Source organism: Zalophus californianus, chromosome 11 (assembly GCF_009762305.2).
Source record: "Zalophus californianus isolate mZalCal1 chromosome 11, mZalCal1.pri.v2, whole genome shotgun sequence".
Taxonomy (NCBI): domain Eukaryota; kingdom Metazoa; phylum Chordata; class Mammalia; order Carnivora; family Otariidae; genus Zalophus; species Zalophus californianus.
The window spans coordinates 85,491,888-85,510,324 of NC_045605.1; the positions used below are offsets into that span (position 1 = coordinate 85,491,888).

The window sequence follows — 18,437 nt, forward strand, 5'->3', positions numbered from 1 at the left end:
CCGGGACTCCAGGATCATGACCCGAGCCGAAGGCAGTCACTTAACCAACTGAGCCACCCAGGTGCCCTGTATTTTAAGGTTTATTTACTTATTAGAGAGAGAGAGTGCATGGAGGGGGAGGCAGAAGGAGAGAGAGAATCTCCAGCTGACTTTCACTGACTGAGGAGCCCATTGTGGGCCTCAATTCCACGACCCTGAGATCATGACCTTAGCCAAAATCAAGTCAGACGCCTAACTGACTGAGCCACCCAGGTGCCCCCAAAATGTATATATTTTGATAAAAGAAACTTTGCAGTATTAACCTGTTTATTTTTAGATTTATTTATCATGTTCAATGTAGGCAGTTTGGGTTTAATTTTAATGTTACGAATATTTTAGCTTGTCTGATGCTTTTGCATTGAGATTTTTAGGATGAATTAATCACAAGAGATTATGTACATTTTTTTAAATTTTATTTTGTTATGTTAATCACCATACATTACATCATTAGTTTTTGATGTAGTGTTCCATGATTCATTGTTTGCGTATAACACCCAGTGCTCCATGCAGAGCGTGCCCTCTTTAATACCCATCACCGGGCTAACCCATCCCCCCACCCCCCTCCCCTCTAGAACCTTCAGTTTGTTTCTCAGAGTCCATAGTCTCTCATGGTTCATCTCCCCCTCCTATTCCCCCCCTTCATTTTTCCCTTCCTACTATCTTCTCTCTCTCTCTTTTTTTTTTTTTAACCTATAATGTATTATTTGTTTCAGAGGTACAGGTCTGTGATTCATCAGTCTTAACATAATTCACAGTGCTCACCATAGCACATACCCTCCCCAATGTCTATCACCCAGCCACATTTTGATTTTAATTTTCAGGTGACCTTATCTAACATATATAAATTCATTTATATAGATAGGAATTGCTAATACCTTTGTAATTTTGTTTTTGCTTTAAGAAAGCTACTATTTTAAGTCACCTGGGTGGCTCAGTCAGTTAAGCAACCAACTCTTGGTGTCAGCTTAGGTCATGAGATCAAGTTCTGCGTTGTATTCCATGCTTAAGGTGGAGTCTGCTTGGGACTCCCTCTCTCCCTCTGCCCCTCCGCCCTGTGCTCCCTTGCTCTCTCTAAAATAAATAAATAAATCAGAAAAAAAAAGATTCTTCCCCTCTGCCCCCCCTCACCCACACACACACACTCTCTCTCTCAGAAGTAAAAATAAAAAAAGAAAGCTAGCTGTTTTTGAAATGTAATTTTTGAAATTTACATGCAGAACTAATTTGTCAGTCTTTTCAGTCTTAGAGATTTTAATGGGTTAAAGGTTATGTAAGTCTACTGTGAAGACATGTGTGTATTTGTGCTGTAATTGCATAAATTTTTTTGTTTTCTCTTCCTAGGTATGCATTCCTCAGCAGCAACTGAGCTGTTTGTTACTGGACCTTTGCCAACCACTGGAACACTTCCACCCTCTGCCCTCTCTGCTTATCAGCATCCCACCACCTTCAGCAATAGAAACTTTGCTACCACCTCACCTTTGGTGCTTCAGGATTCATCTTTTAACACTACATCAAATGGAATTTTAAATCCTCATGACCCTTTGCTACAAATCAAGACTTCCCAGGGAACTGTTCCAACTGCTTTGGCATTTGAGCGCCTGGGCAATTCTGCATTAAGTAACAGCATACCACCTCAGTCTTCAACATACCGCTCAGCTCAAGAGTCTGCACCGCATCTTTTACAACCTCAATTTAGTTTATTGCCTTCAGCACTTGGGGGAGCCCAGCAAACTCCTCAAGCCTACAGTTCAACTCTCTTTACTAGTTCTACTGCTTCCATTGAAAGAGCTCTTCTTCGAGAATGTAGTGTTATTAAACACCATCAGCGGCCTTCAGGTACCCAGTCTATTCAGGCACAACTGACTGGTTCACAGCATTCCTTACATAGCTATCTATCAAATGCAAGTGTAGTTAATTTTCAGGAAACAAGCAGGCAGTCATCTTTATCCTGTAGCCCAATCGGAGATTCTACTCAGGTGAGCAATGGAGGATTACAACAGAAGACCTCCCAGGTGTCAGTGGATCTTGCTCAGTCTTACTCATCTGCAATTCCATCATCAGGGTTTCCTCCTTCTACCACAAAAGTAAAAAGCTGTTCTACGAAACAACCACTAACGTCAACTAAGACCCCCAAACCTCAAAGTATAATTCCTCCCGTGCAAACATTAAGCTATTCCAAACCTTTACATAATCCGAGTTCTGTAATATCGGGCCAAGCACAGATTTATTCTACAGCGCAGCTACCAAGCCTTTTATCAGTCAGTCAGTCCCAGAATTACGGTTTAGGACAGCCACATAATGTGCCATCTATTGTTCATTCACAAGTGTATAGGTCCAACAAAGTCGAGAAGTTGCCATCCTTATATAAAACATTGACTTTTTCTGGATCATCTCAGACTATAACTTCTGAAAATCAGACCCTTAATTATTCCTCTAATCAACAGGAAGTATTATCTTCAGTTACAAATGAGAACTACCCTGCTCAAACGAGAGATCTATCTTCAGTTAGTCAGTCTCAGAGTTATTCATCTAGCCATTCTCAGGGTTTATCACCAGTTAGCCAGACACAGGTTAGTTATTCATCTCAGTCACAAGTATTGTCAGTTGTTAGTCCCTCAGAAAGCTATGCTTCAGGGCAGTCCCTAACATTAACAGCCCCTTCTCTTTCTTACTCTTCCGCCTCTCGGGCTCAGAATTTGTCAGATTCTAGTCCAAACCAGAATTATATTTCTATGCATTCTTCCCAAAATGCTCAGACTCAAGGGTCATCATCTCCCCAGTCCCAAAAGTTTTTGCCTGCTGTCCAGTCATCATCTTTTGCATCCTCTACCCACTGTCAGACATTACAGAACAACATACCTTCCCCTGATCCAAAGTCTTATGCTGAAAGAAAACTTGACTCAAATGTGTATACATCTTCAAAGCAAGAAGAGGATTTTCCAATGCAGGAGTTACAGGTATTACAGCCACAAGTATCTCTTGAGTCATCAACCCAAAGGCTATCTGATGGAGAAATTAATGTTCAAGAATCAGCTTATAAGGTGTCAAAGGCAGAGGACAGATATTCTCAGAGTGTGATCAGAAGTAATTCTCGTCTTGAGGATCAGGTTGTTGGGATTGCCCTACAAGGGTCAAAAAAAGAAGAAAGCATGGTTGGTTCAGTGACACAACTTACCCAACAAATTGGCCAAGTCAGTGCAGCAGCCCTTGATATTAAGAAGGCAACTAATTTAATGCAAACACCACAAATAAGATTGAATGCTAAAGACCTCACCCAGCAGCATGCTCTTATACACAAGGTACATGAAGCCAAGGTCCAGGAGCAGCATGATCAAATAATCAATGCTTCATCTCAGATTCAAATTCCAAATCATTCTTTAGGGCATGGCCATCAGGCATCTCTTCCTAATACACAGGTTCTTTTAGATTCTACCTGTGATCTACAAATTCTTCAGCAGTCAATACTGCAGGCAGGTTTAGGACAAGTAAAGGCATCTTTACAAGTACAGCGTGTTCAAAGTCCTCAACAAATAGTACATCCTTTCCTTCAAATGGATGGTCATATTATTCAGAGCAATGGTGATCATTCTCAGCAGCAACTCCATCCTCAAACTTCTGAAATCATAAAAATGGACCTCTCTGAGTCTTCAAAACCATTACAACAACATCTAACAACAAAGGGCCATTTTAGTGAAACAAATCAACATGATTCAAAGAATCATTTTGTTTCTCTTGGATCAATATGTTTCCCAGAGGCAATGCTTCTCAGTGATGAGAGAAATATTTTGTCAAATGTAGATGATATCTTAGCAGCTACAGCAGCAGCTTGTGGGGTTACTCCTTCTGATTTTTCCAAGTCAACTTCAAATGAAACCATTACAGCAGTTGAAGATGGTGATTCTAAATCTCATTTTCAACAGTCATTAGATGTTGGGCATGTGACTTCAGATTTTAACTCCATAACAACTGCAGTAGGAAAGCCACAGAATATAAATGATATTTCCTTAAATGGAAATCAAGTCACTGTAAACCTTTCACCAGTACCTACCCTCCAGTCAAAAATAACTCTTGATCAACAGCATATTGAAACTGGTCAAAATAAAGCATCTAAAGTAATTTCACCAGTGGTTGGACCAAGTCATGAAGCCCAGGAGCAAAGTTCTGGCTCATTCAAGAAACAGTCTGCTACCAATCATGAATCGGAAGAGGATAGTGAAGTTCCTATTGATAATACGTTAAATAATAACAGAAGCCAGGAGTTTATTTCTAGTAGAAGTATAAGTGGAGAGAGTGCTGCATCGGAGAGTGAGCTCACCTTAGGGGGTGATGACAGCAGTGTGTCGGTGAACCCATCTAGAAGTGCACTTGCACTGTTGGCCATGGCCCAACCTGGGGAGGCCGTTGGTGTCAAGATTGAAGAGGAAAACCAAGATTTAATGCATTTTAACCTGCAGAAGAAAAAACCCGGGAAGGGGCAAATGAAAGAGGAAGACAACAGTAATCAGAAACAGTCGAAAAGAACTGCCCAGGGCAAACGCCAGAATCCAAGGGGAACAGATGTGTATTTGCCATACACCCCTCCTTCCTCAGAAAGCTGCCACGATGGTTATCAGCACCAAGAAAAAATGAGACAGAAGATCAAAGAAGTAGAGGAAAAACAGCCAGAAGTCAAAACAGGATTTATTGCCTCTTTCTTAGATTTTCTGAAATCCGGTCCCAAGCAGCAATTTTCCACTCTTGCCGTCCGAATGCCCAACAGGACTAGACGACCAGGGACCCAGACTGTTCGTACACTTTGTCCCCCACCGCTTCCAAAGACTTCTTCTACGACACCCACACCAATAGTGTCTGAAACTGGGAGCAACAGTCCATCAGAAAAAGTCGATAATGAACTTAAAAACTTGGACCATTTATCTTCATTTTCTTCTGATGAAGAAGATTCTGGAGTGTGCAGTCATGATATTTATAAAAGCGCCTCTACTACCTTAAATACATTGGATGCTACTTCTGATAAAAAGAAGAAAACAGGTAAAGTTTTCAAGTTTAGATTCATAATTAGGGCTTTCCACTATTTTTATGCTAACAGACTGGGTTTGAAGCTTTCTTAACTTGAAGCAGGTCTGGATAAATTTTCAGGACAAATGTATAGTGGGTATTTTAGATACCTATTTTTTTTTTAATGCTCCTTCCCTGTAGGAAAGTTTTGGGGTTTAGGTTGAAAACTTCTGGTTTTTTTTACTTTCTACCACATGACACATAATTTACATAGTTTCTATCCAGACTTCTCTAAACTGAGACATCTTGAGGTGGCTTTATGGATATGAGGCATTGTATTGGGGGCCCTGTTGTAGTATAAACTGACATATTTTCTTGGTATGTCAGTTTTACCTGAAGATGAATATTTTACTATTAAACATGGTTATATTATGTGTAGCATGCACATGAATATAATTAAGATAAAATTTAAAAATTTTGTGTAGGCTCCAGACTATGTCTCCAAATCTTTGGGTGTGTTTCACTTTACTCTGTAGTTAAGGGAACATTTGGAGGAACTGTTTTAAGAAGCACTGCCTCATGTCAACTGTTTTAAGGAACATGGTAAGGGAAAACACTTATAACAATAAAATAGCCACCACCTCTGTACTAGGACCTAGTAGCAATGTTGTGAGATATGCACTGTTATCTCCAATATATAGATGGTAGAGCCAAGAGTAAATAAATTGTGCAGGTCCCTACAACTAGTAAGTGAGAGAGCTGGAGTCTGCACTCAGGTTTGTCTGGTTGTAGAGCCTATATTCCTGCCTACCTCTTTTGTATAAGTAAAGTGGTGCTTACAAAGTTAAACCTTGTTTTGTGATGTACTTCCTAGCTTCTCTCTGGACTCAAGACACTTGGTATCCCCCAAATATTTGCTAATACATTTCTAAAAAATTCTCATTTTCTTGTACAGGGAAATTAGTATAATGGAAAGTCAATGTTAGAGTCAAAGACATTATGGATGTGGCTAATCCTAGTAAAGTTTTATACTCCTTTTTCCCCAATTCAAGGCGCTTTGCAATCATTATTCCCTCTTTCCATTTGTAGAACAAAGCTTTTGTAATTTCTGTCTAAAATAAGAATCTAAGACTGGTTTCTTCCAGACAAGTGTTACTGCTTCATTTGTAGTTCAAATCATCACCGTCAACCCAGTTCTTACTATTAGGTCTTCGAAGTTCTCTTGCTACCATCCCCACTGCCTCTGTGGAAGAACTCGTCTCTTGCTTCTCATTAGAATCCCTCACACCAGGGCACCTGGGTGGCTCAGTTGGTTAAGCGACTGCCTTCGGCTCAGGTCATGATCCTGGAGTCCTGGGATCGAGTCCCGCATCGGGCTCCCTGCTCAGCAGGGAGTCTGTTCTCCCTCTGACCCTCTTCCCTCTCGTGCTTTCTATCTCTCATTCTCTCTCTCTCTCAAATAAATAAATAAAATCTTTAAAAAAAAAAAAAAAGAATCCCTCACACCAGTAAAATACTTCTTAGTGCTTCCGGGGAAAAACATTAATATAGTATGTAAAAATTCTCCCTTTCCATATTTTACTTTCTGGTTCCACTCTTTCCTCTTTTCCTCTTCTATAATGACTGAATTTCTCATTGTTCCTGGCACCTGTAAGCCCCTTTCACAATCATCTTTGGACAAGTTTTTCTCTAGCTAGAATGGCCCCTCCATTTTTTTCAGCCCAGCAGACACTTTGTTATCTATGAAGACTATCTTCAGAATCACTCTGTGGAAGTTACTCCAGCAGAATTTGTGCTTACAGCCTCTGAATTCCCACAGCCCTCAAATATCTCTGAAAGACAAATTTAAATTTACTTTGCAATGAGGTCTAATTTATCCCTTTTCCTTTTATGATTTGTGCTTGTGTCCTAAGAAATCTTTGCCTAACCTATGGTCACAAAAATGTTCTGTTTTCCTCTAGAAGTTTTTAACTTTTGCATTTTACATTTAGGTCTATGATCTCCACCCCCCACTTTTTAAGGTAAGCTCTGCACCCAACATGGGGCTCGAACTCACAACCCCAAGATCAAGAGTAGCATGCTCTACTGACTGAGCCAGCCAGGCCCCCCAGGTCTGATCCATTTTGATTTTATTTTTGTGTAAGGTGAGGTATGGGTTGAAGTTAATTTTTTGGCATAAAGAAGTCCAGCTTTTCCAGCACCATTTGTTGAAAAGAGTCCTTTCTCCTTTTTTGCCTTTGCATCTTTGTCAAAAATCAGTTGACCATATTTGTATGAATCTGGTTTTAGACTCTCAATTCTTTACATTGATCTGTGTGTTTATGCTTTAAGAAATACCACACTGTTTTGATTGCTGTAGCTTTACAGTAAGTCTTACAAAAGGGTAGTCGTGAGTCCTCCAAATTTGTTCTTTTTCAAAATTGTTTTGCCTATTCTAATTGATTTCCTTTTCCATATAAATTTTCAAATCAGTGCTAAGTATTTACCAGAAAAGAAAAAAAATCCCACTGGAATTATGACTGACTTCCTTGAATATATAGCAAGCAATTTGAGGAAATCTGAACTGTTAACAATGTACTGAGTTTTAACAATTCATGACTTTGACTAGTCTTTTATAGTTTAGGGCAAATAGATCTTGCATATGATCTATAGTTAGAGATATATATCCTAAATATTTTTGGCGCTATTTATTCTAAATGATACTTTTGAGAGTTTTCAAATTCCAATTATTTATTGGTAGATTATAAAAATACAGACGATTTTTTAAATATGTTGATCTTAAATCCTTTAAATGTATGCAATTTATTTATTCCAGGGGGCTTTTTTAAGATTCCTTAGGATTTTTTAATGTAGGAAATTATATCATCCGCAAATAAGGATAGTTTTATTTTTTCTTTACCAATCTTATATCTTTTTCATTCCTGCCTTAACACACAGGAATAACATTCCTATACAGTGTTTAATGAAAGTGTTGGGTGTCGACATCCTGAACATGTTCTTGATCTTTGGAGGAAAGAAATCAACCTTTTGCCATTGAGTATGATGTTAACTGGTGGTAGGGTTTTTGTAGATTTCTTACCACATTAAAGAAATTCTTTACATTTCCTAATTTGCTAACGGTTTTTATAATGAATAGAGGTTGAATTTTGCCAAATGATTTTTCTTCATCTGTTGAAATGATTGTGTAGTTTTCTTAGTTAGTCTTTCAATATGGTGAATTACATTGACTGATTTTCAAATATATTCATGGCCTTGCATTCCCAGGATAAACCCCAACAACTGTGATATATTATTCTTTTTTATATGTTGATGAATTCAGTTCTCTAAATTTTTTGCATCCATCTTTGCAGTGGATATTGGCCTGTAGTTTTCCTTTTGTAATGGCTTTGTCAGATTTTGGTGTCTGGTTATTGCTGACCTCATAAATGAATTGGGGACTGCCCCCTTCTTTTCTCTTTTCTGCAAGAGATTGGGTAGTACTATTTCTTCCACAAATGTTTGATTGAATTTGTTAGTGAAACCATCTGGACCTGGAGTTTTCTTTGTCAGAAAGTTTTTTGCTATGAATTCAGTTTCTTTGATATGGAACTATTCACCTTGTCTGTTTATTCTTGACTGTGTTTGGTAGTTTGTATCTTTGAAGGAATTGGTCTATTTTATCTGAGTTGTCAAATTTATGGGTATAGAGTTGTTGGTAGCATTTCCTGATGTTGGTGATTTGTGTCTTCTCTCTTTCTTGTGGTCTGGGATAGAAGTGTATTGATTTTATTGATTCTTTTTCTCCTTTGTTGGCAATTTCATTGATTTTTGCTGTTCTCATTATTTCCTTTTTCCTGCTTGATTTAGGTTTATTATGCTCATTTTTTCTGGTTTCTTGTGGTAGAAGCCCAACTTGTTAATTTGAGACCCCTCTTTTCTGCTATAAGCATTTAATGTTATAAACCTCTCTCTAAACCCTGCATTAGCTGTGTCCCACAAATTTTATTTTTATTATTATTTTTATTTTCTTTCAATACTCTTTGATGCTTCCTCTTTGATCCATGAGTTATTTAATTTTCAAATAGTTGGGTATTTTTGAGATACCTTTCCTTTATTGATTTCTACTTTGTGTAATTTCAGTTCTCTTAAATTTGTTAAGGTTAGCCTTATGGCCCAGAATATGCTTGATACTGATTAATGTTCCATATGTACTTTAAAAGAATGTATATTCTGCTGGTGTTGACTACATTTAATGTAATTATTGATATAGCTAGATCTTCCATTTTATTGTTTTCTGGTTTTCTCCTTTTTTTGTTTCCTCTTTCCTGTCTTTCTAAAACACATTATTTGAACTTTTAGTATTTCATTTTTAAATTTATCTCTGCTTTTTCTGGCTGTATCTTTTTGTATTATGCTTCTAGTGGTTGGCCTAGTGATTACCATCCACTTAGAATTAATATTTTTATGATTTTAAATAAAATGTCATAGCCTAACAACCATACAGGTCCCTTTATGTTACCCTTGCCCTTACGTTACACATATTTTGTCCTATATATATTACATCTATCTACATATATTGAAACCCCTAATAAAGGAGTAATTTTTTTTAAAGATTTTATTTATTTATTAGAGAGCGAGCGGAGAGAAACAGCATGAGAGAAGAAAGGGTCAGAGGGAGAAGCAGGCTCCCCGCTGAGCTGGGAGCCCGATGTGGGACTCGATCCCAGGACCCCAGGATCATGACCCAAGCCGAAGGCAGTCGCTTAACCAACTGAGCCACCCAGGCGCCCGTAATTTTTGCTTTCAACAGTCAAATATACTTTCCAGGCCACCTGGGTGGCTCAGTCGTTAAACGTGTCTGCCTTTGGCTCAGGTCATGATCCCGGGGTCCTAGGATCGAGCCCCGCATCAGGCTCCCTGCTCAACGGGAAGCCTGCTTCTCCCTCTCCCACTCCCCCTGCTTGTGTTCCCTCTCTCGCTGTCTCTCTCTCTCAAAAAATAAAATCTTAAAAAAAAAAAAAAAAAGAAAAACAGTCAAATATGCTCTCAGTAATTTACAAGAAGGAAAAAAGCCTATTATATTTACCTAGGTATCTGTAATTTCTGTTGCAGTTCCTTTATTCCTGAAGTTCCAGGTGTCCCTCTGACATCATTTCCCATCAGCCTGAAAAACTTTTCCTTGTCCAAGGCTTTTTCTTTTTCTTTGGTTTTCAGCAGTGTAATTGTTTATCTGCATAGGGCTTATCCTGTTTGGAGTTCACAGAGTTTCTTGAATCTGTAAAATGTATGTCTTTTATCAAATTTGAGAAGTTGGGGGACATTATTTTTTCTGTACCAATCTTTCTCTTCTTATGGGACTCCAGTGACACAAATGTAAACTTTTTGATACTGTTCCTGAGGCTCTGTTCATTTTTTTTCCAATCTTTTCCCCCCTGTTCTTCAGATGTATAATTCTTACTGGCCTTATGTTAAAGTTCATTGATTTTTCAGCCTTCTCAATTCTGTTACTGGTCCCATCCAGTGAATTTTTTATTTCAGATATGTTTTCAATTATAAAATTTGTCTTTGGTTCTTTTTTCTAGTTTCTCTTTCTCTACTGAGAATTTACATACTTCCATTCATTTTAAAAGTATGTCTACTGGGGCCCCTGGGTGGGGGGCATCTGCCTTCGGCTCAGGTCATGATCCCAGGGTCCCGGGATCAAGCCCTGCATCAGGCTCCCTGCTCAGCGGGAGGCCTGCTTCTCCCTCTCCCATTCCCCCTGCTTGTGTTCCCTCTCTCACTGTCTCTCTCTGTCAAATAAATAAATAAAAATCTTTTTAAAAAGTAAAAATAAAAAAAATAAAAGTATGTCTACCTTACTTCATGGAACATGGTTATAATAGCTGCTTTCAAGACTTTGGTGATTCCAACATCAGACTCATGTTAAGAGTGGCATCTAGTTTCCCTTTGAGAATTGGTCACATTTTTCTGGTTCTTCATATATTTAGCAATTTTGGGTTGTATCTTGGACATTTTGAGTACTATACTGTGAGACTCTGGGTTCTATTAAAATCCTCTGGAGAATGTTGATTTGTATTGTTTTAGCAGGCAGTCAGACTACAAATTCTGTCTCATCTTTGAGTGGTGATTCCGTTGTTGGTTCAGTTTTCAGTCTTTGGTCTGCTGCTTTGGATTTATCTCAGTGCTTAGTCCAGAACTTGGATGAAGGGTAGCCTTTGTTATAGTTTAGATCTTGAAGGCTTCATTATGCTAGTTTGGATCTACTCTGCATTAAGTGCAGTTTAAGCATGAAACTGGAATTTGTATGTGTTCATACACAGAATTAGCGGATACCATTCTCCAGCTGTTTCCTCCCTGGGAATTTCCCATACTACCCAGCTCCCTGGGTTCCCTTTCCTTAGGCATTTGGCTAGAAAGCTGGAATTTTTCTTGGAGTTTTAGCTGCTGGTGCTTTGACACAATTATCTGCAACTGGGGCCTAAGGCAATATAGCAGTAGAAGACAGAAAATAGGGAATCCCCCTAGACTTCCTCCCCCAGCTTTACTGAGATATAGTTGACTATGTAACTATATATATAATTATATATGTCCTGTAACATTCCCTGCACTCTTCATGCCATAGTGGCCCTGTTGCCAGGTTCCTGTGGAATGCCCAAAAGACAGGCATTCTGTCACAGTTGAAGATGTCTGGTTCGCCACCGCAGCATTGCAGCTTTGTGGCTTGGGTTGCCCTTGGGGCAGGGCTGGGAGAGAGAAAAGAGAAAAAAGAAAAGGCATTTGCCCCCCACATTCTTCACCTTGCATGGGGCTCTTCTCTTTACTCTTCTTTCTAGAAAAACAGATTTTCTTGGAGTTTTTGTTGTCTGTGCCCTGTGCAGTTCTGCATCGGGGTCTCCTTCTGGTCAGTGCTAGGTGATAAGAGAGGAAAGAAATAAGAAACATCTCCATATAAAGATTGTTATTTAAATTTGCACTTACCTCTCCAATCTACCTGCTTTTTTAACTTTTCAGTGTCTTCAGATAGTTGCATTTTATATTTTCTTCAGAGTGTTTATTTGTAATACATGGGTAATAATAGGCTCTAGTGAGCTTACTTCATCTTGCTTGGCACCAGAAGCCATGACTTTTTTATTTTTTATTTTTTTAAAGATTTTATTTATTTATTTGAGAGAGAGAGAATGAGAGATAGAGAGCATGAGAGGGAAGAGGGTCAGAGGGAGAAGCAGACTCCCCGCTGAGCAGGGAGCCCGATGCGGGACTCGATCCCGGGACTCCAGGATCATGACCTGAGCCGAAGGCAGTCGTTTAACCAACTGAGCCACCCAGGCGCCCGCCATGACTTTTTTTAAAAATTCGTTGTTTTGGGGCGCTTGGGTGCCTCAGTCGTTAAGTGTCTGCCTTCGGCTCAGGTCATGATCCCAGAATCCTGGGATCGAGCCCCGCGTCGGGCTCCCTGCTCGCCGGGAGGCCTGCTTCTCCCTCTCCCACTCCCCCTGCTTGTGTTCCCTCTCTTGCTGTGTCTCTCTCTGTCAAATAAATAAATAAAATCTTTAAAAAAAAATTCATTGTTTTATCAATTTACAGTCATGATTTCTGATGCTCAAGTTATCCTGTAATGGGCAAGGAGGAGTCTCTTCAATGTTTTGGTATTTTTATTGTGGTTACATTTAATTCATAAATTAATTTTAAGGGAAAATCTATCTTTACAGTACTGTCTTCTCATTCACTTATAGAATATATTGTTTTTCTACTTATTCAGATCTTATATATTTCATATTGTGTCGTTTTTCTCTACATAGATATTATAGTTTCTGCAGTTTTTTAACTACAGTTTTCTCCATATTGTCTTCTTATTGGTTACTGATGGTGGTCTATGGCAATTACTGATTTTTGTATCTCCATTTTGGCTTTGGCATTTTTGTTGGGTTTTTATTTTAACAGTGTTTCCACTTGCATTTCTTGCATTTTTAGGTAGATAGTTATGGGGGCTTGTAAAAATAATGAGAGTTTTATCTTTCTCTCTCTTCTTCTTTTTTTTCTTTTCTTGTAATTTAACTTACTGGCTCAGCCTCTGTTTAGTAGTAGCAATGAGAGCAAGCATTCTGACCTCCTCCTTGGTATTAAACAGAGTATGTAGTGTTTGACTATGAAATCTATTTCTTGTCAGTTTCTAGTACTATGTACTCTTTAAGAAAATTTCCTTCTGTTTTGAGGTTTTACTTTTTAAAAAAATTAACAGTGGATATTGAATTTTGTCAGGTGCCTTTTTGAACCTCTAATAAATCTCCTTTTTTCTCCACATTATCCTGTTACTTGATTTCCTAATGTTGAACCTGTTTTGAGGTTCTTAAAAAATATTTCTAAATTAACAGTGGGTATTGAATTTTGTAATTTACCTATTTTCAAGAGAGAGAGCACCTGCGTGCAAGCAGGGGGAGGGGCAGGAGGAGAGGGAGAGAGAGACTCTCAAGCAGACTCCACGTTGAGCACAGGGCCCAACGAGGGGTGCGATCTCACAACCCAGAGATAAGGACCTGAGCCAAAACCAAGAGTCTGTCTTAAGCGATTGAACCACCCACGCACCCCAATCTATTATTCGATTTCTTAATGTTGAACCTTTTTAAGAAAACTCTACCATGAACCCTGCTTGGTCATGATTAATTATTTTAATCCATTGCAAGATTTAAGTTGCTACTGTTTTGAGATTTTTACACCTAGATTCATAAATGAGATTATTGTTTATAGTGATTTTTATCTTAATCTTTTTGTTGTAGTTTTTTTGTTTTTTGGTCTTAATCTTGTTTACTTTTATATTGACGAATATGCTGGTCTTATACATTGAATTGGGAAAATTTTTATATTTGTCTAAGCTATGAAAAAGTTTACCACATATAATAGGGATTTAGTAGAACTTTCTAAGAATATATCTGGGACTTTCCAGTTTTTTCCTGAGGTAGTTTAATCTATCTGGATAAATTTTTAAAAAGGTATATTTTCTAGTAAAATCATCCCTTTCATTTAAATTTTTTAATCCATTGTTACAAAGTTGTACATAGCATTCTAAGTTTTTAGTCTCCTCTTTTTCTGTAGTTATGTTCTCTTTCTTGCTCCAAATGTTTGAATCTTTTTCCTTACCATTCTGTGAAAAGTTTGTCTACTTAGTGGTTCTTTTTAAAGAACCAGTGTACTGTGCTCGCTTCGGCAGCACATATACTAAAGAACCAGTGTACTTTCCTTTTTTAACTCCTATTTTCATTTTTTTCTCAATTTTTCTTAATTTCTTTAATCAGTTCTTTTTCCCTATCTTCCCTGGGTTCAATTTAATGTTCTCTCTCAGGCTTCTTGAGTTTAATACTTAAGTTTATTTTTATATATCCTACTTTTTCATGAATAGTATTAAAGCGTAAGTTTACTTCATTGTATCTGGCTTTCTCTATGCCTCTCATTTCAATTTGTAATGCTCTCACCGTCCTTTCTAAATGGTTTGTCATTTCAGTTTTGATTTCCTTTTTAGCCCAAGAGTTATTAAGAAAAAGTAGGATTTTGCCTATTTCCTAGTAGGTTTCTGTTTTTGGTGGTGGTGGTAGTGGTATTCCTTTATTAATAATTTATGACCCTACTGTATTTTGGTCAAGGGAATGCTTAAATAATGCCTGCTTTTGGAAATTTATGAAAATTTTTTAGTGGCGGGGCGCCTGGGCGCCTCAGTCGTTAAGCCTCTGCCTTCAGCTCAGGTCATGATCCCAAGTCCTGGGATCGAGCCCCGCGTCGGGCTCCCCGCTCAGTGGGAAGCCTCCTTCTCCCTCTCCCACTCCCCCTGCTTGTGTTCCCTCTTTCGCTGTCTCTCTCTCTCTGTGTGTCAAATAAATAAATAAAATCTTTAAAAAAAAAAATTTTTTTTTTTAGTGGCTTGGTAAATGGTCAGTTTTTACGGATATTCCATGAATACCAAGTGCTAATAGATTTTATTTGGTAATGCTGTTCATATCCTTTTGTATCTTTGTGTTTTTTGTTTAATGTAATAAATGACATTAGGTTATATAAGAAAATGTATATGTATATGTTGGAGGTAAATGACCTGTCTAGAATTTGCCTTAAACTATCCCAGCAAATATAAAAGGGGCTGATGGACAGATGAAAGTATACCAAATGTTCATAGTTATTATAGCTGGGTTATAGTATTTGAGGATTTGTATTCTCTACTTTTATGTATGTTTGAAATTATTAATAATAAACAGTTTTTAAAATCCTCCCTATCCTTATTTGTTTTTAGATTGCTTGATCTGTTGATTCCTGAAAAAGGTGTGTTAAAGTTTCCAACTATGTTTGATTGTTTTTCTAATACGGTTTACTTGATATGTTATGAACCCACATGATTAGGTACATAAAATTTTACTAAGTTAAATTTCCTTTTCATAAAATCTCTTTTTCCAATTTAATTTCCCATTTCTGTTTTTAATACTACCATACTAATTTTGTTATTGTTTTGGTATCTTTTTCCATATCTGTTTTCTTTCCCTCAGAACATTTTTTCTTGTGAAATATAACTCACATGTGGAAATACAAAACATACAAGAAAAACACATAAAATTCCTATAAATGTGAAAATGCAGACATTACTTAAGCCATATTCCTTGATCACAATACAACAATTTTATAAAATAATAGTTGAAAGAATAAAAGAAAGGGACAAAGAAATAAAAATAAGTTTTTATTTTTAAAACTTCTAAATAACTTATCCTAAATAACTCAAGGATTTAAAAGGAAAACAAAACTGAAATGATAAACCACTTAGAAAGGGCAGTGGAACATTTACATTTCAAAACCAATGGGATGTGCCAAAAGTGTAGAACAAAGAAGAAAGTTTATAGCGTTAAATGCTACTCACTAGAGAACAAGAAAATACGAAAATAAATTGAATAGTAAATTAAATCCAGTTTATAACCTCTAGAACTAACCACTCTCTGAGTTGGAGATAGTAATCACTTCCCTGCTTTTCTTATGTAATTTTACCACCCGTGTATACATCCCTAAGCACTATCTATACTTTTTTTTTTTAAGCATAGTTGACATACAATATTATATTAGTTTCTGGGGTACAACTTACTGATTCAACAACTCCATATACTTCTCAATCTGTCACCATATGACTTTGTTACAATATTATTGACTGTATTCCCTCTGCAGTACTTTTCGTCTCTGTTACTTATTTTATAACTGGAATTTGTACCTCCTAATAACCTCTATATCTAGATACTATATTATTCTATACTATGCCATACTATACCTGAACACTGTACTTTTGTTTGGCTTGTTTTAAAGCTTCATAAAAAGGGCATTATACAGTATTGATACAATTTTCCTCTACTGATTCCAAAGTTATACATTCTTTTTAAAAATATATTTGCTTAGCTTTTTATTATGGACATTTCAAATATGAACAAAACCAATTTATGTATCACTCAGTTTTAATAATCATTGATACATGCATAGTCTTGTTTCATTCCTATCTTCATCTACTCTCCCAATCCCTGATTATTTTGATGAAATATTTCTGTTCTTTTCCTGGTTATAATAGGAATTACAGTGTTTTCAGCCTCTCAAAATCTATTAATAATCTTACTCTCCTCCTGGATAACCAGGCTTTTGAACACTAGAACTCTTTCAACAATGTGTATAGTTTTCAGAATGTAAGCTTTGCACTTCTTTTCTAAAAGATTTTCTTCCTTTTGATGCTATTATTAATGGAATTGTGTTCCTAAATTAATTTGTGGATAGTTCATTGCAGGCAAGTATATAGAAATGCAGTTGGGGGCATCTGGCTGGCTCAGTAGGTAGAACATGCGACTCTTGATCTTGGGGTTGTGAATTCAAGCCAGGTTGGGTGTAGAGCTTCTTTAAAAAAAAATACAATTGATTTTTATGTATTGATCTTATGCCCTGAAAACTTGCTGAATTTACTTATTAATTCTAATAGTTTTTTAGGAGATTCCTTAGGCTTTTCTGTATACAAGACATGTCATCTATGAATAAAGATTGTTTTATTTCTTCAGACATCTTTCTTAGGGGAAAGCATCTAGTTTTTTTACCATTAAGTATGATATCAGGTTGTTTTGTAGATGCCCTTTATCAGGTTAAAGAAGTTCCCTTCTGTCTTTAGCTTGTTGAGTGTTTTTATCACAAGTGTTTAAATTCATGATGTTGAGGGGCGCCTGGGTGGCTCAGTTGGTTTAGCGACTGCCTTCAGCTCAGGTCATAATCCTGGAGTCCCAGGATTGAGTCCCACATCGGGCTCCCTGCTCGGCAGGGAGTCTGCTTCTCCCTCTGGCCCTCCCCCCTCTCATGCTCTCTCTCTCTCTCTCTCTCTCATTCTCTCTCTCTAATAAATAAATAAAATCTTAAAAGAAATAAATAAATAAATTCATGATGTTGAATTTTGCCAAATGCTTTTTCTGCATCTAATGAGATGATCCTGTGGTTTTTGTCCTTTGTTCATAATATGGTGATTGATTGCTGTTTAGGTATGCATTCCTAGGATAAAACCCACTTGGTCATGATGTATAGTTCCTTTTATATGCTGGTTGATTTGCTCATATTTTTGAAGATATTCATGAGGGATAATGGTCCTATGTTTTTTTCATGATGTTTTTGTCTGGTTTAGGTATTGGAATAATATTAGTCCTATAAAGTGAGTGCTTCTTCCTATTTTTCAAGTTTATGATGGATTGGTATTCATTCTTATTTATAACTGTTGGTAGAGTCTTACTCATGAACTCATTTGGGCCTGTGCTTATCTTTGTGGGATACTTTTTTTTTTTTTAACGATTTTATTTATTTATTTGACACAGAGACACAGCAAGAGAGGGAACACAAGCAGGGGGAGTGGGAGAGGGAGAAGCAGGCTTCCTGTGGAGCAGGAAGCCCGATGTGGGGCTCGACGTGGAGCTCGACCCCAGGACCCCAGGACCATGACCTGAGCCCAAGGCAGACGCTTAACAACTGAGCCACCCAGGCGCCCTGTGGGATACTTTTTAATTTTTTATTCTCTGTACTTGGTCTATTCAGATGTTCTTTTTCTTCTTGAGTCCTTTTCAGTGGTTTTCATCTTCCTAGGAATTTGTCCATTTCATCTAAGTTGTGTGTTAGCATACAATTTTTTATATTATTTTATAATCCTTTTTATTTCTGTAGCTCTTAAAGCTTTTTCAAAGTATTTTGGGGGTGTTGTTTTCCCTTCCCACATCAAATCGGCTTTTCTTCTAGGAATTCTTCACAGCTTTGGTCAGCTGACCCTTTCTTATCTTGCATCACTTTTGTGTCTCTACTTAAAATATTTTTGTTGCTGCTGAATGGACTTAGGGGTAAGTGTAGGTTGATGGAGGCTCAGTCTGATTGTCACTCAGATGTAATTCCATCACTTT

The 18,437-nt window shown here is 37.4% G+C and overlaps 1 protein-coding gene across 4 annotated transcripts in view; it reads left to right on the top strand.

The window, feature by feature from the left end:
* The window catches only part of QSER1 (glutamine and serine rich 1), a 79,830-nt gene that overhangs the window by 37,263 nt on the left and 24,130 nt on the right, over window positions 1–18,437 (top strand). For all 4 annotated transcript variants that reach the window (XM_027579265.1, XM_027579268.2, XM_027579269.2 and 1 more), the window contains one exon: window positions 1,381–5,067. In XM_027579265.1, coding sequence (XP_027435066.1) covers window positions 1,381–5,067 — 3,687 coding nt within the window. The remainder of the gene's footprint in view (window positions 1–1,380; window positions 5,068–18,437) is intronic.